The following is a 24805-nucleotide window of genomic DNA, read 5'->3' as shown; positions in this document are numbered from 1 at the left end:
AATAAGAGAAGTGAATCTCAAAGACACATCTAAACCCTTCTCTTCGTTCACCATTTAGTCTTGCTTTTGGACTCTTTAAGCACTGTTTGGTAACACTTTATAGTATTTTTCAATGAATAGCATTAACAAACATTATTGCATATGCCAGCCAAGTTAATGTACTTTCATAGCTGGACATCCCTTGCATCTTTCCATATTTTTATTAGATTTTTTTATTTATGCTTGTCTTACAATTTATATATTGAATTTTGTGCATTTATATATTCATTGGATTTTTATAAAAAAGAAAAAATCCTACAGATACACAAATCATTTATTTTATATAGACTGAAAATCTGTAAATCGGTCTAAAATGAACATTTAAGGATTTTGAAAATTAAACCGTTAAAAGGTCAAATTAATTTTAAAAAGTAATATTCTGCACTATTTCTGCATCAGAAATGACAAGCAACCGCATGACCCTAAAACTTTGAACTTCATGTTCATTTTTCAATTCAACTTTTCACTCAAATTGTTTAGTTGTAATGGGGAAAAAAAGCATTTCATAGTGTTCATTACCCAATTCTATATTCACATTGGAATGTATAATCTGATCTGTTTTTTGATGTTTCATGATAATGAAAAATACAATAAGCTGTTACCAAATTCAAGTGCTCAATTGGTTTTTCGTTTCCGTCTACCCATCTCCGTTGCCACAGAGCCCACCGTTGCTCCCATGGCCCCTCCTAAGGGCCCCCCGACGAACAACCCCACGAACGACCCCAGTAAAGTACTGCCCCTCACCATATTCGGGAGCCACAGAAGCCACCCGACCACGCTGTCCCACAACCGGCGTAAGAATGAGGAGTCAGGCGTGGAGACGCAGAGGTCTGCGATTCCCTCAACCACCAGATCGTCCACACTTCTCTCTGCTTCGGCCCTTATTCCCTCCGAATCGTCTTCCACTCCTTCTCTTCTGCTTCTCAAGATCTCCTCCTCCTTCTCTTTCACTCTCCTCTCTGCCTCCTTCAAGAGAGGGCAGGTGTAGAATTGCGTCCCGCTTTCTTTGGCCATCTGCTCCACCTTTATCAGCAGCTCCTCCAGCTCCTTCTCTTCTGCGTTCGCTCCTGCCCGCAGCGGGTGATGTCGATCCCCGCACTTCTGTACGAGCTCCAGTAAGTCGACCCGTTCTGTGCTGAGATACTCATCCAGTGAAACTTCCTCGGGCAGGCGGTCCATGCGAGTGAAGAGCACCATTGCATGTTTACTAACTGCTTCAGGACCAAACACCTTCTCGATGGTCTCCAAAATCTGGAGCTCCAGGTTGCTGGGCCGGTGAACAGGGACACAGAGCAGGAAAGCGTGGGGCCCCGGGGCCGATAAAGCCGCGCAGAGTGAAAACTGGCGGCGGACGTCCTCAGTGGGACCCTCGATGCACAGGCAGTCAGGTGTGTCCACGACAGACACCTGCAAGGAAGAAAACTGAGTCTTAGAAACAGGACCTTTCAATAAGCATAAAAGAACACTATGTGGATACAGTCAAAAAAGAATAGCAGAGTCCACACCACAACTATAACGATAACGACATCAAGAAACAATATCGTTGGGATCCCTTTCAGAACCATTTTTTCCAGCTGATAAATGATAAAAACATTGACAGCCAATCAAAATCCATCCTGACTTCATAGGTGACTATAGGCTACTTCATGTTAAGCATAAATATAAAGCCTACTGATAAAGACACTGTCAGCACTATTGACAGCAAAATAGACTACACAATATTTCGTTCTGTATTGACAGGTGCAATATTTGAAAATTGATATTTATTTATTTATTTATAAATTATATTTTTATCTAAATTTGTCAAAACCTAGACTTTCAACCATCAAAATGTAATTTATTAATATGTATTCGTGTACAAAATAAAAATATCACATCTTTTCCTATTCTATTTTGCCTGGAAACGCTTCAAACACGCTTTTGGTTCTTCGTTCTATATCTAGCATGCACGCGCTTTTGTCGCGGGTGGGGGGGGGTCGTTACTGAAGGCCCTGACTGACTGAAACCCCACGGTACGCTACTGGGTGAAATTAACATGAACTAAGATTAATAAATTGTTAGTTCATGTTAACTAATGTATAATAATGTAAGTGTACATTTTTATTTTTTTTATTTGTTTCTCATGATCTTTTTGAGTCAAAGGTTTAATGGTACAAAGGTTTTATATTTGTAGACAAATATAGATTGTGCTAACATATGAATTTATTTACTAAACATCCAAAAAAATTAACTAAATGTAATTAAATTTCCCAGGTGGCATCTCAATTTTTAAAACTATTGGTTTTATAATTGCACTTTTCTAAAAACAAACAAACAAAAAGGCAGTTAAAATTTGCTATTTGTAAAATGTGTATGATAACTGTTACGGTTTATGATGTGCATACTGTATATAAATGTGAACAAACAAAAATATTACACATAGACATGTTATGAAATGTTTTTGATATCCTAGTCACATAATAGGAAATCACATACTTGCCTTGATGCAACTTTATTTCTATGATATGACATTTTTTAAAAACTACATGTGCAGGACTGAATAATCAGGTGGCCCCTCGTAGAGTTTTAGGAGAGACATGAACCCACCTGTCGTCCTGCCAGCGTGCCGCGTCTCTTCTGACAGGCAGTGACTGGAGTCTCAGGGCCAGGACAGTCGGACTCAGATGTCGGGCCGCCCAGGATGGCATCGACCGCAGTGCTTTTCCCTTTACCCGCTGAGCCCAGCAGCACCAGTCTCAACTCTAGAACCACAGACAGAAACAGACAAACTGAGTTATTATAGACAGAGTTACAAAGAAACCACTGTCCTCTAAATAATAACTCACGATAATACTAGGAAATGTTTCAGTTGACTTATTTAGATTTTAGTTGTACTCTTGAATAAATAATGCGAGGGAAATGGGACCATGATCCCCTGTCGTGTTAGTGGTTATGCAATATCTCATCTATAAAATTAATACATTTAATTACTGCAAATTCCACCACAATACTGGCATATTAAATCGTTTGTAATTTATCATTGCATGCCAAATTCATTTTTACACTTTTTTTTTAGTCCACATTTGCTACTATTTACAGCATTTTGCTGTAGTGTTTGATTTTAAAATCTTCTTATTCAATATTTGAAAATTATCCCTGAATACAGAATGTATCTTCACACTATCTAATAATACCAGCTGGATTTTTGTTATGTAGGCCTATAAGAAAATCTGAACAACATAGTCAGTTTATTTAAAGTTAATTTAAAGCCTTGTACTGTTATTCTTTTTTATTTTTTATCAAGGTCAGTTAGTGGTGTGAAAAATTATTACAAATCTGGTTTTAGCAAAGCAACAAGCATGAATTGTTTATATATAATAAAGTGAAAGACAATATTGTTAGCATCACATCAATTTTGATGCAATACCGCCACCTAAAGACTGAACTGATACATAACACATGATAGCCTACGAAACATCCGTAATGCAACTTAAAAGGATAGTTCAACCAAAAATTAACATTCTGTCATCATTTGCTCACCCTCATGTTGTTCCAAACCTGTATGAGTTTCTTTCTGTATGATATATTTTGAAAAATGTTGGTAACCAGACAGTTGACGGACGGTAGTCATTGACTTCCATATATAGGAAAAAATACTATGGAAGTCAAAATACTATGGAAGTCAGTGGCTACCGCCACTGTCGTACAGGTTTGGAACAACATAAGGGAAATGACGGAATTTTCATTGTTGGGTGAACTCTCCCTTTAAACGGCAAAATTGGATTTACTAAAGGTTGTGAAAATTAAACATTGTGGCTGTGTTATGGTTACACCCGTTTCAAATGACAAATGAAGCTCTGTTGTTGTTCTCATGCGAGTGCTTTTTATTTTTAGTAAGGCTGTTTTCTGAAAAGTATCTTCTAAAAAATGGTTTCCTTTTTACTTTGGGGGACGGTGAAGAACATACTGTAAGTTGCTATTAGCAAGAGAGAAATAAACATGTTCGTCTCAGTTTCAAGCATGTAAGAAAGAAACAATTAAAAGGACAAAATGATGACGTCATGTCATATTAAGTGTGGGACAACTGAAAAGCACTTTCAGTATCAGTTTACTTGATGCATTTATTATGGTATTTGCTCGCACTGCAAAAAAAAAGAAAGAATGCAACCTAAATTTTGTAACCTTGTTTTGTTTCAAGCCAAAAATATAATTTACCTAAGTGGCAAACTAAAGGGGCCACATTAGTCACTTTTTACAGTGATACTTCAAAAACACCATGGTAGGCAGACTAGGCACAAAAGCAAGGTATTAGGCTGGTACCACGTCCACAAAAACCTTGGTGATTTGTTTTAGTAAATCAGATAAAAACATTATACCAAACCTCGTTCCTTTGGATCTGTCCACCCTCCTTCACTGCTTCCTGATGTTTCCTTCTCCTCCTGGTGCATTTCATCTTGTGTTGTAGTTCCCTCCATAGTCTGCACATTGAAAGGACACAACAGAACATAATGTATTGTTTGTGCAGTATAGACTATGAATTGCCATCTAATGGGAAAATGGAGGACATCATTCCATTCGTATGACTCAGCAGAGAGGGACTGCCAGAAAAAATGCACATTTCACTTACCTCAGCTGCAGTAAAGCACTTTTCAAACTGCCTCATTTCAACTGACAGCTTACAAACAAGCCAAAACGTAAGTGTTCAGCTTCCACTGAAAGTGTGGTGTCTGCTTTTGATTATGTGAAAGCTGATAAATAAAACATGCTTGAAAAGCTTACCTTCAACTGAGAAATTGATCTATTGTGTGTGTAGCTTGAGCTTAAGAGCTGGCCTGCTCTGTGTTCCTCTGCACTTCCTGTTTCTCCTCCTGCTGTTCAGCCAAAACACTGCTGTGGCTCTGCCCGAACATGTGATGCTTCCTCCTCCTCCTCCTATGTCTATGAAACACACCTCTTTTGCAGAGACTTCTAAAAGGTGTGTCAATAAATGCTGTTTTCATGAACGTGTTAGATAAATGGCTAGTTTGCAGCATTTTTATGGTCTGAAACCACAAACAGGAAGTTGAGCACTCTTCCTCAGTTCACTTACTTAATACTTCAGACATGTGCATGCCATGCTCCTAGTTTTCCCTGTTTAGCTTCCGTCGTGTCATTTCACAGGGTTATTAAATCTTGTGGTAACAAATGGTTCTTGGGAAAGTGGCAGGACAGGAATTTCTGGGTTGAAAAGGCTAAATATGAACGTATCAAGTAACAATAACTCCATTTGTGTTCTAGTAACACATCATGCAACGTATGTGCATAAATACAATAATGTGTTATATTGTAATAAACTGCCAAAGAACTAAGAAATGTTCCAACTAACAGAAGAAAAACAGTTAAATGTTTGAACTTTTAGTTGTTTTTTTAAATGGACCCCAGCATTTATTTGGACATGTAGCCTAAGTCACATGCATGCATGTATTTACATTATAGAACAAAAATATCAAAACAAGCTGCATTTATTCATAAGAAAAATAGCACAAGCTCACTTGTCATTCAGGGTTAAAATGATAAAACAGTGGATATACTGTTTCAAAATGAATACAAAATATAGTTATGAAGTGGGGGATAGTTTACCCAAAAACGAAAAATCTGTCATCAGTTACGATGATCATACATCATTATGACTTTCTTTGTTCTGCAGTCTGCAGAACATAAACGATATTTTGTAGAATTTTGGTAACTAAGCGGTTTCAGTTCCTATTGATTTCCATTGTAATTTTTGTCCATATATTTGAAGTCAATGGGAACAGTTTGGTAACCAGCATTCGTCAAAATATATTGTATGTTCTGCATAAAAAGGAATCTCATACATGTTTGGAACAACATGAGGCTGATTAAATGATGACAGAATTGTAATTTTTTTGGTAAACTATCCCTTTTATGGAAAATGATCATAGGTAATGTGATGAACTACACAAATGTAGTTACTCTTGAAGTTTAAAATCTGATACAATCTAATACACTGAAATTCAGAAGTCTGGAAACATTAATGTTTTTGAAAGTAGTCTCTTAATCTCACTGAGGCTGCATTTATTTGATCAAAAATACTGTACAAAATTAATAATGTGAAATATTATTACAATTTAAATGAACTTGTTTCTTTTATAATATATTTTCGATTGTAACTGTGATTACAAAGCTGAATTTTCAGGGGGGGGGGGTTTACAGTATTTTTGATTAAATAAATGCAGTCATGGTGAGATTAAGAGAAGAAAAAAACTTTAATGTTTCCAAACTTTTGACTGGCACAGTACGTCCAAATATTTTTTTGGAGGCCAACGTATGTGACACATCAGGAAAATTCATTTATAAAAATATTTTATAACAACAAACCCACTTTAGATCTTTGAGATTTAATGGAAATAAGTCAATGCAAAATGCACATATATCAATGCAAATATATTTTACTTATTTTTCCATCTTCTAAAACTACCAACAATCACTTGTTTAAAATGATCACTTTAAAGGTGAACTAAATTGTTGGTGCATCAAGTAATTATTTTATGGCAACTGATACCCATCAAGTTGGACACCGCATCAAGCAACACTTCAGTTGATGCTACTGTAAAATATTCACAGGCATATTTGATTAAGTTATTCAGAAACCGAAAGTGAGCTATAATTGGCAGGTTAGCAAGATGCGATAAGTATTCATCTGATCATCTGATTTCAAAATGAAGGCTACCATGCAGTGGGACCCACTGATATGACTGGGGTCTTCATGTCATGTAAGTGTACATTATTATAAAAATATTTGCGAAATGAGCTATGGTTTCTTAAGGTATTAAACATTTCTAAAAGGAAAAAAAATACTTAGTGCACCTTTAAAATGATTTTATACATGCTTGTCCTGTAAACGTGCCAAACCTTGAAAACTACAGGGGTTGGACAATGAAACTGAAACACTGGCCAATATAGTGTTGGAGGTTGCATGTCTGTATATGCGAGGCCTGGTGGCCAATCTTCACTGATTGCACATTCCATCAGTAAGAGCAGAGTGAAGGTTGAATTAGCAGAGCAATAGCACAGCTGTACATAAAATATTGCAAAACACACCACATAATGTGAGATATCAAGAGTTCAAAAGAGGCAGATTGTTGGTGCGCGTCTTGCTGCCTCATCTAATGTTGGTTTTAATGGTGCAGGCAGAGAAAATCTTGGGCTGTGGACAATGTGAAGAGTTACGGTGTGGAGAAGCTTAACAGCCGGACTGTTGCTGCCCAGAGTGAAGAACGGGGTGGATCAGGGTCAGTGACGGTTTGGGCTGCGATATCATGGCATTCCCTACTGTGCTTGATGGACGCATCACTGACAAGGACTGCCGAAACATTCTGGAGGACCGTGTGCACCAAATGCTTCAAACACTGTACCCTGAAGGGGCTGCCGTGTATCAGCATAATAATGCACCTACAAATACAGCAAGACTTGTGACAGAATGGTTTGATGAACATGAAAGTAAAGTTGAACATCTCCAATGGCCTGCACAGTCACCAGATCTAAATATTTTGAGCCACTTTGGGGAATTTTGGAGGAGAAAGTCAGAAAACGTTTTCATCCAGCAATATCACATTTTGACCTGGCCACTGTTCTGGAAGAGGAATGGCTCAAAATCCCTCTGGCCACTGTGAAGGACTTGTGTCTGTCATTCCTAAGATGAACTGATGCTGTATTAGCTGCAAAAGGAGGCCCTACACCACAATAATAATTAAGAAAGTTTCACTTTCATCTTCCAACCCCAGTATATTATTACAACATTCACATTACAAAAATACAATATGTAAGACATGAAATGATGATAGCGCAGTTAAACTGCAGTTGATATAAATTAAGTCAATGTTAAATTAGAAAAAAACAACATTGGGCCATAAAACTAAACTGCACATATTTGTATAAAACATAAAAAGCATGTGAATTTGATCACATATACTCACAAACACATCTTTAAACAGACCTTGACATTTTGAGATGCCAACACAAACACAAAAGGGAAACTTCAAAAGTGTCCTCTAAAATAGGATATTTTTTTCTTTCTAACAACAATAAAAAAATGACTGACATTTTTCTAAAAATTGTATTTAAAATGTTTGAGATTAAGAATGTCCATTGATCAGAAAAAGTTAAAAAACCCTCTCTGGTCCTCCGTTTGGCGCTTCTAGGAATATGTCCAAATGTAACCCAGTCTCTTGTAAGTGCCTTTTAAGAGATTCATAGTCCAGGCATTATGTAAGCGATGTTGTCCAAAGTGTTTGACTGCAACAAAAAAAAAAATAGGTGAGTTTCAGGAGAAGAGTTGCAATCATAAACTGTGCATTTGAATCGCAAATGAGAAGCTTTTGTAAACATTTTGTAGAAAACAAGTGAGTTGTTGGGGAGCCCATAATAAAAAACTGCAATGTGTGAAAGTGTGTCTCACCAGGACGTTGCGTGGACAGCCGTTGAGCTGGGGAACTTGTGCTGTCAGGCAGGTTAATGGACCAAGAGCACATAAAATAGAGTCCAACAGAACCGAAAGACTGCCAGACACCGCCACCATCCCCTGCAGGACGAACAGAGACGTTTATGAAGATGATCGACACTGATGAGACAAAACATTATGAACACCTGCCTAATATGAATGTTAGTCCTCCTTGTGTTGCCAAACCAGCACCGGCCCACAGAGGCATGGACTGTACAAGACCCCTGAAGGTGTCCTGTGGTATTTGACACCAAGACCTTAGCAGCAGGTCCTTCAAGTCCTGTAGGTCGTGAGGTGGGTCAAACTGGTTGGTCCAGAACATCTTACAGATTATCCTGCTGAAAGAGCCACTTCCACCAGGGAACACCAGTGTCATGAAGGGGTGTACCTGGTCTGCTACAATGTTTAGGTAGGTAACACGTGTCAAATTTACGTCCACATGAATGGCCGAACAATTCCCAGAGCATCACTTTCTCCACCGGCTTATCGTCGTCCCACAGTGCATCACTTCCCCATCACGGCCGTCCACGTGATGTAAAAGAAAACGGGACTCATTGGACCAGGCGAACTTCTTCCACTGCTTTTAAGGTCCAGTTCAGACACATTGTAGGCACTTTTGCTGGTGGACGGGTATGCAAGTAAAATAATGACAAATGTTTTTGAAACAAAAAATACGCATTGCATTAACCCTGCTTGCATTTTAATGCATTGTATTTTTAGGGCTTGAAATTGTTATGGGCTGAAATTCAACATGGTTGTATATTTAAGCTGAGAATATTTAAATAAATAAAAATTCACACACGTCTTCATTATTTAAAAAATAAAAATCCATATTCACCTTTCAGAATTCACTTCCAAAATATTCATTCTGTTTAAAAATACAACCTATAATATTCGACAGGCATTTTTTTTCGGTCCATTTTATTTCGCTTTACAAATTCAGTGGTTAAAATTCGACAGAAAACTCAACATTTGACATCCGGGAACGGCAGGCATATCAGTAGATTGCCGATTGATAATCTCCATAGCTGTTAGTCGGCCTCACCAGCAGGAGGTGCAAGCGGCTGTTGACGAAGAAAACTATAGAGCAACGGGCGAGAGAGTCATTCATTCATAAAAACGGATTAACAGAAATGGAGCAAGTGGTAAGTATTTGTGATGATTATCAGGACCAGTTTATATATGGAAAAGCTGATAAAGACACAAAAAGCTGTGTTTACATTTAAGTATTCACAGTTAGTTTTGCACATGTAAGCAGCTTTCTCTACCGTGAATAAGATTATAGCAGAGCTGTTATTCCCCGATGCTGATGTACAGATAAAACGTTAAATCTGAGGAAGTAGACATATATTTCTCTCGGTTGTTTAGTCTTCTTAACTTTATATTGCGGTGCTGTGCTGCAAACTGGGGATTTCATTCTCCAGGATTCCCCTGGTCAGGACACTCAAAGGGTTAGTTCACCCAAAAATGAAAATGATGTCATTAATGTCATTAAAGCAGCGTCACTGCGGACTCGCGAACGCGTATCGACAACAGAACCGGAAGACAATACAATGCTGAAAAAAGTCGTAGTTTTTGTTATTTTTGGACCAAAATGTATTTTCGATGCTTCAAAAAATTCTAACTAACCCACTGATGTCACATGGACTACTTTGATGATGTTTCTTACCTTTCTGGACAAGGACAGTATATACCGTACATACATTTTCAATGGAGGGACAAAAATCTCTCGGACTAAATCTAAAATATCTTAAACTGTGTTCCGAAGATGAACGGAGGTCTTACGGGCTTGGAACGACATGAGAGTGAGTCATTAATGACATAATTTTTGGGTGAACAAACCCTTAACGCTTAATGGACTAATACAGTGATATAAAAGAACAAACCTGCACCTTATTGGGGATGTATAGGCTATACTAGATAAAGGAACAGACAAACAGACTCAGAATATGAACGTAACGCGCAAAGTTTCACGCTAAGCGATTGTGAAATACTGGCATAAAGTTGGCATGACACTGCATATTCGATTTCGCACCGCAAGTCATTCTCTTCAAATGCTATTGAAGTTAGAAACGTGTGAAAGGTGAATATGGATTATTGAATTTTTAATAATGAAAACGTGTGTGAAATGTTTTTAATTTAAATATTCACAGCTTAAATATGCAACCATGTTGAATTTCAGCCCATAAAAATGCAAGCCCTAAAAATACAATGCATTAAAATGCAAGCAGGGTTAATGCAATGCATATTTTTTCAAGTAGTGCAATTCAACAAGCTTTTTTGTTTCAAAAACATTTGTCATTATTTTACTTCCATAACAGAGGTCATCATCTCTCTGATTGGTCAGTGGCTCATATCTTTATTCCTGCCCATTTCTCCTGCATCCAATACGTTGATTAGGAGAACTGATTGTTTGCTTTCTATCTAATCTAACCAGATCTTAATATGTTCTAGTTAGGAGATGATCAACAATATTCACTTCACTGGTGACTGGTCATAATGTTTTGGCTCATCAGTGTATATGTGGAAAGCCCTCTAAAAGGGACATTTTTGTGACACAAACCTCCGTTTCCTGAAGTCGGTGTCCAATCAGAGACAGCGACTCCCCCAACAGCTGCAGGTGAGCTGCTGCATCTATGGGGTCCACATCAGGCACCCGCACCGGAGACAACGACATACCCAGAGACGAGCGGCCCTGAGGGGCCAATCCTGCTCCTAAACTGACACCTTTGCTGGAGCCTGAGACAAGCAGATACACAGGGATACTAAAGAAAGGGCTCAAGAAATATGTCGATACATGAGAAAAAATGAAATGTGTAAGAGAAAAAGCTTTGGTCTCACTTTTACTTTTACTGTCTGAGGTTGTTAAGGTTTTCCGCTTGACCGTCATAGCTTCAGCTTTATTCTGCTTGTGCTGGAGATATTGAGCTTTCTGTCTCCAAACCTTCAGTGACAGAAAGAGAGGATATGCAACACTGTCCCACATTTGACTGAAATTACAGAACGCTGCCATTAAGTGTTTAAAGCCAACATAAAACAACCCAGTTATTTCCTTCAGATCGTGTCAAGATGTGACAAATTACTTGCTACTTTCAGTTTTGTTATTGTTAACTAAAACTATTAAAAATGGTTTTCGGTAATTGAAATAAAGCTGAAATAAAATATAAAAATTAGATGAAAAATATTGCCTGTATTGCTAAATGTTTTGAAATGCTGCCTGGACAACTAACTGAAATAAATAAGTTTAAGCTGATGTACTAAAATTAATTAAAATAAAATAAGTTTGATAAAATAAATTAAAGCTAAATGTTAATAAAAAAAAAAAAGACAAAAGCACATACAATTACTAAAACTTAAAATAAAAACAATTTTCATCCAAAAATCTAAAAATAAGCTAATTAAAAATATTAATAGCATATAAATAATACTAAAATTACTCTGGCCTCTTTATGAGCATTAACCAGTATTACATATAAAAAAACATTATAATTTTTCCATTACAATAGCCTAAAACAATGACTAAATGACCATTAGTTAACATTAACCAGTGGAAAAGGAAAGTCATTTGAGAAATGGAGCAAGTTACATTTTGATAAAAGATTCTAAAGACACAATAATACACACAATGCACGAAAATAACAAGTCACTTGAAATCTATAAAGTAAAGGTAAAAGGTGCTGACCAGTTTGTCTTTTTCAGGCAGCTGTTTCCACACCTCTGCGAGTTTCTTACTCAGCTCCCCGAAGACTGAGGTGGAAAAAGAACAAATATTCAACCAATCACGAAACAGCACAGATGATTGACAGATCAGGTGCAGAGAACAACAGCACTCACCTAATCCAGGCTGCTCTGCGTTGATATTGACCCTGTACTCTTTACAGAACACCTGATAGGCTGTCATGTTCTTCTTCTTCGGCTGACAGGATGAATGACAGAACATTCAAATTACTGCAAAAATCAAACCTCAAGGTGTTTACACCGGTGTAGGAAAGAGATTTAATTGACCTTGTCCTTGTCATGTTTCTCTTTCTCCTTTTCCTCCTTCTTCTTCTTCTTCTCACCCATTAGTTCAATGCTTTGATGGTGATGGGATGAGGTGGGTGGAGCCATAGCGTACATGCCACCGGCAGAGCTGTGATTGGATGAGCTGTGAGTATGGGAGTGGCTTCTAGACTGATCAACTGATTAGCAGAGAGAGACACGTTTAAATTCAGTAAAATCAGATTCAGTGTAACCACAGTAAAATGAAAAACAACAATCAATTGGTTTTAGCTTTAAGGCAAGACACAAAAACATTCACTGCATCCGAAATCACAACTGTCTGAGTAGATACTACATTTGAATTTACTTCGCAACCGTTAAAAAAGTCTGAAATTTGGACGTACTACATCTGTATATTATGTATTTGGAAGTACTTCTCTGTTGGCGTACTGCTTTTCGCATACTATATAGTAGGGAAGTATGGGATTTCGGACACAGCGATTGTTTTTCACGCACTGTTACATTTTAGGCTGTCATAGCATGTTTCAGACTGCAAAATATCAATAATACACTTTTAACTGTTTATTTTATTACACGTTATCTATTTGCATCTGAGGATTTTAATTACAATACACATCTTTTAAAGGCCATTTTCTCAAAATGAGTTTTTTCTCAAGCACTGAGCCAGAAATCTCCAGCATTTTAAATATATATATTATATATATAAAAAAATGTCTTGAAGGTTTCCACAGAGGGTTAATATTTTATTTGCCTAAATTTAATCTTAAAAACATGGTGGAAATGTTTTTTTTTCTGGCTGTTGACAGTATTTTCTGATGTATGGAGTGATAAAAAGAAACATCCTAAGTCCCCTCTGTAAAACCTTTTGACTCTAATATGTCAACAAAATGAATATGAAGTTTCTTTGAACCTGGCTTTATCCAGTTCTGGACATTTATGCAAGTTAGGGCAAATTTAATTAACGCATTAATGCTTAGTTCTTTTGGTCCAGACCAAAAACATTTTAATTTTGAGAGCTCAATCATAATTTTGAGAGAAAAAATCATGAAAAGCTTATAAAATGTGTAAAGGAGTCAAAACAGCGGCAGGAATCCCTCCGTCACACACACAAATGCAGCGAGGAGACGTGGTTCTGATGCCTGTACTGAACTCTGATGGGCAACATCGTGACTATGACAAGAAACAACAGGTATGCTTGAGCATTCGGTCCTTTTCAGCGACGCATCTTGTGACATCACGTCCTGTTTTTGGTTTGTTTAGTTGTCTTTGGTCCGTGTTTTGTTGATATTTCATTCGAACCGGACCAAAGTTCGTTTGAAAGCAGACCGAGACACATCTTTTCAGGTCTCAGTCCGTTTGTTTGGTGCGCACCAGGGTTCAGATGGCAGCGTTCACACTTATTCAAATGAACCGCACTATCAGAGCAATCGCACCAGGGTTACTTTTAATCCAACCAAACATGCCAAGTGTGAACACAACATTTCAGAAAACCCGTAATACAAAAAAATCATCGGCCTAATCAACCAACTATATATTAATTCAATGTTTTACCCAATTCACCTGGGGTGTCTTGCCTTAAAGGTAGGGTAGGTAGAAATTTCCAAAAAAACCTTTTTCCAAATTTGTTTATACCGTCTTTATATATCAATGCATAATTAAAATCTAAGTACTCTGGAAAAGAGAGTATAAAAATCGAGTGTCTGTAGTGCTCTCAGGGCTGTAATAAACACAGCTCATTATTTCATTTACTCCCACCCCCTCCCTTCTCGGCTCCTTCCAAAGCCACGCCCCCAAAACACATGAACGCCGCTGCCGACCGGAGAGGAGCGCCGTGCATGTAGTGACATCATGTCAGAATCACAAGTAATAAAATAACTAACTTTATCATTATGAATATAACAACTAACATGGCTGTTAGTACTCACTATCAAGCTCGCATATCGATACTGGTAAAGTTTAAAATATATTGAGTTTGATTCGGTAACAAGCTAGTAAAATAAGGCAAAGCTATAAATAGCTTCATTGATACACGTTTTCCGTTATCATCACTTACACTGATGTAGGTGAATTTCGCGTAAGATTCATAACATATACGGTGTTTTGCATGTAAGAGGTTCCACGATGAAAGCACTGTTGCAGCAGGGGGTAGGAGCCATGGTAGCGAGGGAGATTGACAGTCGCCCCAGCCAATCACTTCATTCGTCCCGGATGGAATAACGAGCTGTGTTTATTACAGCCCTGAGAGCACTACAGACACTCGATGTATAGAATTTCTTTTCCAGAGTACTTAGATTTTAATTATGCATTGATATATAAAGATGGTATAAACAAATTTGGAAAAAAGTTTTTTTTGGAAATTTCTACCTACCCTACCTTTAAAGAAAGTAAAATGTGTCTCACCTGGACAGCTTTTCTTCCCTCCACTTCCTTTGCTGTGTTTCTTCTCCCTGGATCCTTTCTCTCTGTCTCGCTCTCTATCCTTTTTCTTTTTGCTCTTCTTGCTCTTTTTCTTCTTTTTTGAAAGATGTGTGTATGAGTCATCAATCACCAGCTCGCCGGCCTCTAGTTCTCCTCCTGAAGATGAGCTGTCTCCTCCCATGCCTCCGTAATGACCTGATGAATACAAACAGAAAAATGATTGCTTAGTGTCTGTGAGGGTTCCATTTCTTTGTTTTTTAGAGCTTTTGGACAATTGGATGTTGAAAGTTTGTCATTATACAGATAAGTAAAGATTGACCAGTATTGACTTTTTATGACTGATACAGACACAGATTATGTTTCAATATTTGTTTAGGTTTTTGTTTTTTTGACGCAATAATAAATATATAACCAGAATATTATATTTTTTTATATATACTATAATAAAATCTATTACTTTTTTATTTTCTTTAAATAAAAATGACTACTATTGCATTTATTTGATCAATCATACAGTAAAAACACTAATATTGTGAAATATTATTACAATTTAAAATATCGGTTGACTTTGAATATGTTTTAAAATGTAATTTATTCCTGTGATGTCAAAGCTGAATTTTCAGCATCATTACTCCAGTCTTCAGTGTCACATGATCCTTCAGAAATCATTCGAATATGATGATTTGGTGCTCAATAAACATTTTATTATTATTATTATCAATGTTAAAAAGAGTGATAATTTTTTTTTTTCAGGATTCTTTGATTAATAGAAAGTTCAAAATATGTTTTTACTTTCACTTTTGATCAATTTATTGCAATCTTGCTGAATAAAAGAATGTTTCTTTTTTCAAAAACAAATCTTACTGACCCAAAACTTTTAATCAGTAGTGTTTATCTTTGTTTTGTCTACACATTTCTCACTAAAAATAAATGGTTATTATTCAATTATTATTATTATATTAATAAATATAATTTTATTTAATGAAACAATACATTGAATAAGTTACTATACATGTGAATACAGTTATAGGGTGCTTTTCTTTAAAGATCCCCCAATACCATATATCAGTAGACCCGATATAAAAGAACAGATTACTCTGAAAAGTGTAATTCCCCACTCACCCACGACCTCCACCTCTTTCCCCACTACAGGCAACGGCTCTCGGCTGTGCTGCTTTTTCTTGGGTGGCTTCGGCATCATTTTGTCTTTGTCTTTCTCCTTCTTCATCCCTCCTTTCTTCGAGCTGGAGGACGAATGATGGCCTACCACACCCGAAGAGGAAGAAGAATGGACCGGGAAGGAGAATCCCTCGTTCGTCCCGACACCTTCGTTCTTCTCTTTTGAAGAAAGGATGAGCTTCATCTTCAGTCCTTCAGCTTCACAGAGCGTCAGCGGCTCTCCTTTTCCAGCTCCTCCGTGGAACAGCAGTGACTTCGAGGAGGAGGAATGCTTTTTAGACGAGGACGAACCGGGCGGACGCGAGTGCGAGAAGGAGTGGCTGCTCTTAGAGCCGCTGTCCTGTTTGCGGTCTTTGGAGGAGTGCGAGGAGGTGTGGGGAGGGTAGGAGGGTTTTTTGTAGAAGTGCGGGGTGGGGTCCGTGCCCGTGGCCAGCGGGGAGGTAATGGCCTCCAGGAGGCCCATGGCTGTGTCTGTGGAGTGGGACGGGTGAGAGGACGACGAGGAGGAGAGGGAGAGCGAGTGATCTGAAGACTTGCGCTTCTTCTTGTGGGGCGGCTGACCAGAGCTGTGATGGTCTGTGGGGAGAGTTTAGAAACTATTGTTATTTTTGAAGTTCATCAAGTTCATAAGACATCAGTGTTTAAAACTGTCTTCTTAGCTCACCCTGATTCGTAACGTAAGCTTATAAATATGATTTAGAATTTGAGCTATAAGACGCATGCATTTCCATTTCGCTTATCGATTCCTGTGTGCGCATTTTAATATGACTCAAAACCATTCAAGTGCAAGAAGACCCGTGTTCTGTTTTCTCCAAAATGACGTGCGCACAGAAATCCGCCTGCCATACTGAATAGTGTGCGATACTGAACTGAGTTCTCTTCCGCGTCTTTTTGTATTTGAACAAATACACACAAAAAAATATGTCAAAATATCCTCGTAAACATAGTCAGTTATGTCTTAAGTGAACATAAACAGCTGACAAAGAAAACGCAAGGATCTGTGCAGCTCTTAAAGTGACAGCAGCCTAATAATTCCTGGTGCCGTCTTTACAATAACATTAATCAAACAAAAGACAAAGCTGTTCTTGACTGAATAACTTTTGTAACTATATTTGTAATGTATATTTTATTTATAAAGTACAGTGATACTTTACATTTGATTACAGCTTCTGTACCTGAATTTTTTTCTTTTTCTAATTGAAATCGATATTAGGAATCGATAAGAATCGGAATCGTTAAAATTAAAACGATACCCAACCCTATTACTATATGGCGTGTGCCGAGCGAGGATGCAGTTGCTTAGAATTTAAACTTTTTAAGAATTTGCTTTTAATCTAGAAAGGACTAAACCAATCATCGGGGAATCACCTGTTGTCAAAACAACAATCCTTGAAGCACAACCCACGTAAAAAACTAAAATAATAGTAATAACTCCACATTTAATTTGCAATTTTATATTTCAAATAGAGATGGCAAAAGTTCAGCACTGGAGCTTTAAGTATTAGAAAAATTACCAAAAAAAAGTACTAACAGTGATCATAGGCGCTGATCGAGCACCCACAGAAAAACACAAGATATTCTTCATTCATTTTAACCAATCAAAAAATAGATTGAGATTCGGGATCTCTCTGATTGGTGGATCCTACATTGGGTCCCAGCGGGTGGGAAAAGCATGTGCTTTCTGTTTTTGCACAATAATAAATTGAATTCAAAGTAATTAACTCCAAAATCATTAGGTATATCAGCGAGAGTGCGACTCGCAACAAAATTCTTGGAAAGAATATGTGTTTTTGCTTGGTTGGTAATGTATTTGGAGTGCATGTGTTTCTACTCACAAGAGACACCTCGGTACGCAAGTATTCATCAAGTATTAATACGGAAACATAAATCTGCACCTATGGCAGTGATAATAGTAAATTTGTTAATAATTTTATAAAATGATTACAATTTTATACATAGTTAATATATTATATTATAAAACGAAGCTACATATAAAAAGATAATAATATAGAAACAAAAATATAAAATTTTAACCTAATATAAAAATAAAAAAGGAATAAAATTGACTGTTTGAAAACAAATATGCTAACTAAGACTACTGGAATCAATGAACAACATTCAACGTAGTGCACTATTTGCATAGTACACATGAGAAGCCATTAACCGAGTAGCAGTGCATGAAGAATGTTTTAATAATGTTTCTGTAGCAGAGGCTTGATTTCATTTAAAATGCTCCCTTAGAAAGTAACACCCAAGCAAGAAGCTCTGGAACACGTTTAATTTTGGATATGTTGGAACAGAGCTAATGCTGCCTATAAAACAAGACAAAACTCCTCACCTCTGTGATAGTAGTCATCACTCAAGTGCTTCTTTTTTTTCTTGTGAGAATCTCCTCCTAATAGGAAAAGGTCCGAATCCTAAAAAGACAACAGTGCATGTTGAAACAGGCATGATATATACCACAAAGATAATGTTAGTGAGGAAACAATCCACATATGGTTACTGATCTAATACTACAGATACAATGGGAATGCTCCGAGTAGGGATGCTCTGATCAGGGTTTTACAGACAATATAATTACTGATAATTGTGATCTAAATCGGCATGCGGATTCCCAATTATTGAAAGGTACACTATGTAACTTTTGTGGCAATAGTGGTTAAAAGACAAAACTGCATGCATTTTGCTGAAGAACATTGTTTTGGTTGTGGTTCGGCTCTGCGTGACTGTGAGGATGATTTTGATCCTTCACAATAGATAATGCTTTACAATGAACTCTGTTAGAAAACTACATATAGCAATTTATCTGTTCAATAAAATACCTTACTCACCGGTTGAGTAATAAAAACACCATCTTCACATTTATAACATTTCAAATCCCTCAGTTCTCTCCATCTCTGAAAAGCCAAGCCTTTTTACGAGCTCTGTAGAGTTCTGTTTTTGCTGCTGACTTTCCTCTGTTCAGAGTTTTTTTTTTTTTTTAAAGGGTGATTCGCCGGAGTTTGGGGATTTAACTGCTCCATGTTCACCTTTCTCGCTCGTTGTGACAACTAACCTTTCCACTCACACACCATACACACGTCAAAGTAACCGAAGCAACTTCCAGCGAAAACCATCCAGCCTGGTCTAAAATATAAACTTATAATATACTTACCATAGTGAATCAGGGTAAGACAAAACGCATTTTGGAATAAGGATTGATGATGTATTGACTCATTATTTAAATGTTGTTAATTTTGAACAAAAAAGTTCAAACATAGTGTAACTTTAATGAATTTCAAGCAGTATCAAGACACGGTCTTGATACTGCTTTCTTAAAAACTCATATAGAATCCTTGACCACACCTTTAACTAAAGTAATAAATAAATCAATTAATGAAAGTACCTTCCCAGGTGTCTTAAAACTTGCTATTGTGACCCCGGTCTATAAATCTGGTGACAAACAAGAGGTTAGTAATTACCGACCTATTAGCATCCTTCCGGTCATCTCAAAGGTCATTGAAAAGGTTGTATCAGAACAACTAATTGCTCACCTTGACTCTAAGGCCTTTTTACATCCAATGCAATTTGGATTCAGGAAAAAACACTCAACTGAAACAGCCTGCTGCTACTTCCTTGAACAAATTAAAACAAATTTAGATCAAGGTGGTGTGGTGGGAGCAGTCTTTCTTGATTTAAGCAAGGCTTTTGATACGGTTAGTCATGAGATACTATTATGCAAATTGGCACAATACAATCTTGCAATAAACACACAAAACTGGTTCAAATCTTATCTGAGTGGACGACAACAGTGCATGCGGATGAACAATACATTCTCCCCATTGAAAAGATGTACCATGGGGGTCCCGCAAGGGTCAATTTTAGGGCCGCTGCTTTTTAGTATATACATAAATGACCTTCCATTAGTATGTAATGGTATTGATTTAATAATGTATGCAGATGATACTGTGCTGTACACTCATGGGAAAAATGCTACAGAGGTTGCTTTAAAATTAACGAATGTAATGCATAAGGTTGTTGAGTGGTTACATAACTCATGTCTTACTTTGAACACTGAAAAGACGGTAACCATGTTTTTTAAAAATAGATGCAAACTTAGGGAATGTCCTGAGGTCTTTGTGAATGGGCATACTATTAAAAATGTGGACGAATTCAAATATTTGGGCTTAACACTGGACCCAACTCTAACCTTTAAAAAACATGTTAAAAAATTGAGAAATGCACTGAAATTTAATCTTATAAATGTCAGGCATATAAGAAACTCTCTTACCATTGAGGCATCAAATACCTACTTAAGTGCAATGATTGTCCCGCACTTTATGTATTGCATGACAAGTTGGGCTCAAGCAGGAAAGACAAGCTTGAGACCACTTGAATCTTTATATAAAACAGCCCTTAAGATCCATGATAAAAAGACTCGTCAATATCACCACTGCAAAATAATGACTAAGTATAATATTTTAAATTTTGGAAATTTGATAATGCATTCGAATGTCTGTTTACTTTTTAAAATCATTCATAATGCTGTCGCCCCTCCTCTAAAAAAATTTATTGAGCTCAACTCTGAAAAAAAAAGAGCTACTCGGTCCGCCACTAGAGGAGAATGCACTATTCCAAATCGCAAAACCTCGTTTGGCAAATCAGCCTTTTCTTTTGTGGCTATAACTCAGTGGAACACTCTCCCCACACACCTTATTACCTGTACAAATCCTCAAACCTTCTCGAGTTTGACAAAAGCATGGTTATTGTCACAACAAAACTGTACACATCTATGAAATGTGTGTGTGTGTTTGTTTTGTACTGGGAGAGGTAGGGATCTTGATTGTTTAGTTTTGTCGGGGTGGGGTGGGGTTGGTTTTAGGAATGGGGGAAAATTGAGCATATGTTAGTTTTAATTGTAAATTAATTTTATGGTTAGAAAATTGTATATTTTAATGTTTTGTATTATTCTCTGCCAAGGGACTACGGGTGGAAAATAGCACTTGTGCTACAACCTGGCACAATGCATCTCTCTTTGTTTTTTAAACAAGGTTAATGTTAACTTGTGCATTGTCCCTATTTAAATAAAATGAATCTGAATCTGAATTAAACAAAAATATACATTTAAAAAAAAGACATTTTTAAGAGGCTTAATAAAAACAAGTAGGCTTACACAAAATATTATCTATATTAAAATACATAACATTACGCAACTACCACTTTCAAGCCCCAGAAAGGTAGTAAAGGCATCATAAAAGTATCTCCAACGCACGTTCACGAGAGCACCATGACGCATGCGTGTTGTGTTGACGCGAGAGCAGATGTTGTTGCGTGAATGCGTGTTGGAAACTAGTATTTTGAAAATAAAGTGATAAATCATGTTTTTTTGTGCAAAAAAAGCAATCAATTCGCTTACTAAAATTAAGGTTAAACCACTGGAGTCACAGTGGTCATCAATGTCATGATCTCTTCACTACCTTTCTGGGGCTTGAAAGTGGTAGTTGCATAGGCTGTCAATGGAGGGGCAGAAAGCTCTCAGATTTCATTAAAAATACCTTCATTTGTGTTCTGAAGATAAACGAATGTCTTACATGTTTGGAACGACATGATGGTGAGTAATTAATGACATCATTTTTAATTTTGGGTGAACTAACCCTTTAATAAGGGGAAACAGATGCTACTGTTATGGGAGGTTTTTTTTTATATAGATCTGTGAATTGTATCCCACTTTGTAACCAACATTATTATTATTTTACTTACACTTGAGGAAGACTTTTCTCGACACTTTTAATACTATCACGCAGGTGATGACAGGAAGTGACCCTGAGGGCATCACTTTATAGAAATAGAAGGCTTTTTGTCAGTTTATGTGACAAGTTGCGAGTCATAGGAAGTGAGTATCAGCCGAGTGATCGCAGCATCCCTAAGCAAGAGTCAATAGCCCCTTTCACACAGCGCTTTGAACCCGGCAAATTGCCGGCAAATTGCCAGAGTGCCTTCTGTGTGAACGCAAACACGACCCGGGATTGATGCCGGGATCGATGCCGGGTTGGGGACCTAGTAACATTGCCGTGTTCAGACCCGGAACGCGTGCTGTGTGAACAAAAGCCAGAACCAATGCCGTATAAGGGGTGTGTCGTAGTGAGGATTCACGAGCCTTTGCAATGACGTAGTTATCGTGCGGCTCAGTTACTCTAGAAGAAAGTTTGTGTTTGTCATCGATACAAGAAAGAACGAAAAAATGTCTGCAAACTGGACTGAAGTAGAGACCCGTCACATCCAACGTCACGCGTCTTTCCGGAACATACACGGGTTGTGTGTGAACGCGCTCTCTGATTCCGGCAAATCACTGGCTGTGTGAATGAAGCAAAATCAAACGAACCCGGGTCAAATCCCGGGTCACTTTATCCGTGTATTTTCCGGAATCTCTGTGTGAAAGGGGCTAATGACAAGTACCCTGAGAGGGAAAAACACAGGTCCAAATCCTTCTCAGACCAGATGTCATATCTACCTAGGTAACATCACATCAAGCTGCGTGTTTTATTAATATCATTAGAATCTACAAACTGGCAACACAGTTACGGAACATATATACTGGTAACATCAATGGACGGCAATAATTCGTCAACCTCTTGTTAATATGATCCAACTTGATGCTGGATGTTACAGTAACTCCCTGCTGTTACCTTGTGGTGTTTCTTGGAGGTTTTGAGCACCTGCGCTGCGATTTCTTCTTCCTCTCTCAACAGATCTTTATACGAGCGCCTCTTCTCTCTTTGGCTGCGACCAGCAACAAGACCGACCTCTCCTTCCATCCCCGAAATATCTACAAGAAATGCAGTTTCACAGTAGGTTTTCAATGGACATGTTTGAGTGTATTAACATGCTTTTGTCTGACAATCATTACCCATCATTCCTTTCTTCTTTATCTCCTCAAAGGCCATAGTCATTCTTGGTTCTTCAGGTGGGACTGGTCAGTCTCGTGACTCTAATGCACAAAAACAGATTAAAATCATCAAGTTCAGTCCAAAAAACACTCTTGACTAGAACAATGTATTTAAAAAACTATCTTCAAAGACCTTTCCAGCTTAGGTAACTAATAATTCTGTTTCCATTAAACTTGCGCATTGGTATGTACTAGTTATCTGCACTACTTTGTTTGTTTGACCTAAATGTCAAACTGTAGAATTGTTTTGCATGAAATTAGATTTTACATTTTGTATTTTTCTGTTGGTCTTCAGGTTTAGTCAAATACTTGTATTCTTATTTACCACTTTTAGAAATATCTAAGTCTTTCAGCAATAAAAGTGTATACTATGTTTACTACTATTTACAGCACAAAATAAAAATGAATGAACATCAGAGGGTATGTTGAAAAATCCAGTAGGCCTACAATTTACTGAATGTATCATGTCTCATGTAATTGCTCAATCAGTATTTCAACCACGGATAAAACAATGTCACGTAACGTTACATTTACCCCAGAAAAGCCATTCGGTATCCATGAACTGTAATTCAATCGATATCGATACAAACCCCATCCCTAATTCTCACTCCAAGCTGAACTCAAAAGTTGGCAGCCCTGATTATATGCTAAAAGATCGTTAACGCTTTATTTTGATATGTCCAAGTTACTATAGTAAAAGCTATAATTTCATAATGTAACTAACCTTAAACCAAACCCTAATCCTACCCTAACCCTATAGTAAGAACATATTGCTCAGTAATTAAATCATGTATAATTACACTGTAACAGGGACACCTGAAAATAAAGTGTAGATCATTTGATTATGGACTAAAAGCCACAAAAGTTTGCAATTACTATACAAATAAAACGGAATTCAATAATAGGATGCTTAACATATTAAAGATGTAAAACCAAATAAATGAAAGGAACTAATTGCTGGAAAAACTATGGAGAAAAAAACAAAACTCATTAAAAAAACAGTTCTTCGTCTTCTGATTACGATAAAAGGTTTCTTCTAATATAATAATGTTGCATCCAGAAGTGTTAAAAAACTCTGAAGATGAGGTACTGAAAGCACACACACTCATTAGTGACAGATCAGGCTCAGCAACACACATCAGCTTTCCTCCAGCCGCAACTTTAGTCAAGCTTCCAGTGACATTCGCCGGAATCCCAATAACACGAACGAGAAGATCTGCCTCCCTCAACACTCATTATTGCACATTTCCCGCCTACTTTTGAAGAAATGCACTCACACACCCCCTTCCCCTCGCTTCATCAGGATCCAGCGCTTCCCTGTTTCAGCTCAAGTGTATTCGGGCAGCTGCGGACGTGTCGCGCGTCTCTGACGGATCGCCCAGCGCGCGCAGACCCGCGGCTGCGGTGCACATAGGCCGGTATCGGGTTACAACTCGATTAACGGAGCGTTCTCACCATGCAATTTTATGGATTTTTTTCACTACTGCAAAAATGGCACGGAATGCATGCAACTTGTATGCAGAAATCAGAAGTTTAGTGCAAAAATCAGTGAAATATTACCTCGGGTTGGATGTGGGTTTAGTTGGCGCGCGACGCCATCTTTGATGGGAGTCAACAACAAAGCAGCCAAAGATGAGGAGGAGGGACTTTGAGACCAGAGAGTGTATCACAACAATGAAAGCCCTCTTTTTTTACAAACCAAAAAAACTGACAATAAAAGTATGAAATAGCGATATTTACTATATAAAAGCGATATGCAAATT

The 24805-nt window shown here is 37.5% G+C and overlaps 2 protein-coding genes across 9 annotated transcripts; both read right to left on the bottom strand.

Annotated features, from left to right (window-relative positions):
- Positions 1–538: 538 nt before the first annotated feature.
- On the bottom strand, positions 539–4879 carry si:dkeyp-69e1.8 (uncharacterized protein LOC100001340 homolog). Its single transcript, XM_056271824.1, has 3 exons — positions 4400–4879; positions 2626–2780; positions 539–1446 (listed from the first exon to the last, which is right to left on the bottom strand). The coding sequence occupies exons 1-3, from the start codon at positions 4491–4493 to the stop codon at positions 655–657; spliced, it is 1041 nt and encodes a 346-aa protein (XP_056127799.1). The 5' UTR covers positions 4494–4879; the 3' UTR covers positions 539–654.
- A 2537-nt stretch (positions 4880–7416) lies between these two features.
- Positions 7417–24709, bottom strand: hmgxb4a (HMG box domain containing 4a). 8 transcript variants are annotated; one of them, XM_056271740.1, is made up of 14 exons: positions 24603–24709; positions 24320–24525; positions 23004–23084; positions 22783–22922; positions 18456–18534; positions 16061–16693; positions 14921–15133; positions 12524–12702; positions 12353–12434; positions 12201–12265; positions 11360–11462; positions 11082–11257; positions 8477–8599; positions 7417–8313 (listed from the first exon to the last, which is right to left on the bottom strand). In XM_056271740.1, the coding sequence occupies exons 3-14, from the start codon at positions 23044–23046 to the stop codon at positions 8269–8271; spliced, it is 1881 nt and encodes a 626-aa protein (XP_056127715.1). In that variant the 5' UTR covers positions 23047–23084; positions 24320–24525; positions 24603–24709; the 3' UTR covers positions 7417–8268. The 8 variants fall into 8 exon arrangements, with proteins under 8 accessions (XP_056127715.1, XP_056127768.1, XP_056127742.1 ...); XM_056271793.1 differs by having other exon boundaries at positions 22813–22922; XM_056271767.1 differs by having other exon boundaries at positions 24324–24525.
- Positions 24710–24805: the final 96 nt, after the last annotated feature.

The sequence above is a fragment of the Rhinichthys klamathensis genome, unplaced genomic scaffold, assembly GCF_029890125.1.
Source record: "Rhinichthys klamathensis goyatoka isolate OS25496 unplaced genomic scaffold, OSU_Roscu_1.1 h1tg000015l_1, whole genome shotgun sequence".
Lineage (NCBI taxonomy): Eukaryota > Metazoa > Chordata > Actinopteri > Cypriniformes > Leuciscidae > Rhinichthys > Rhinichthys klamathensis.
This window is presented reverse-complemented; position numbering and strand designations above follow the sequence as displayed.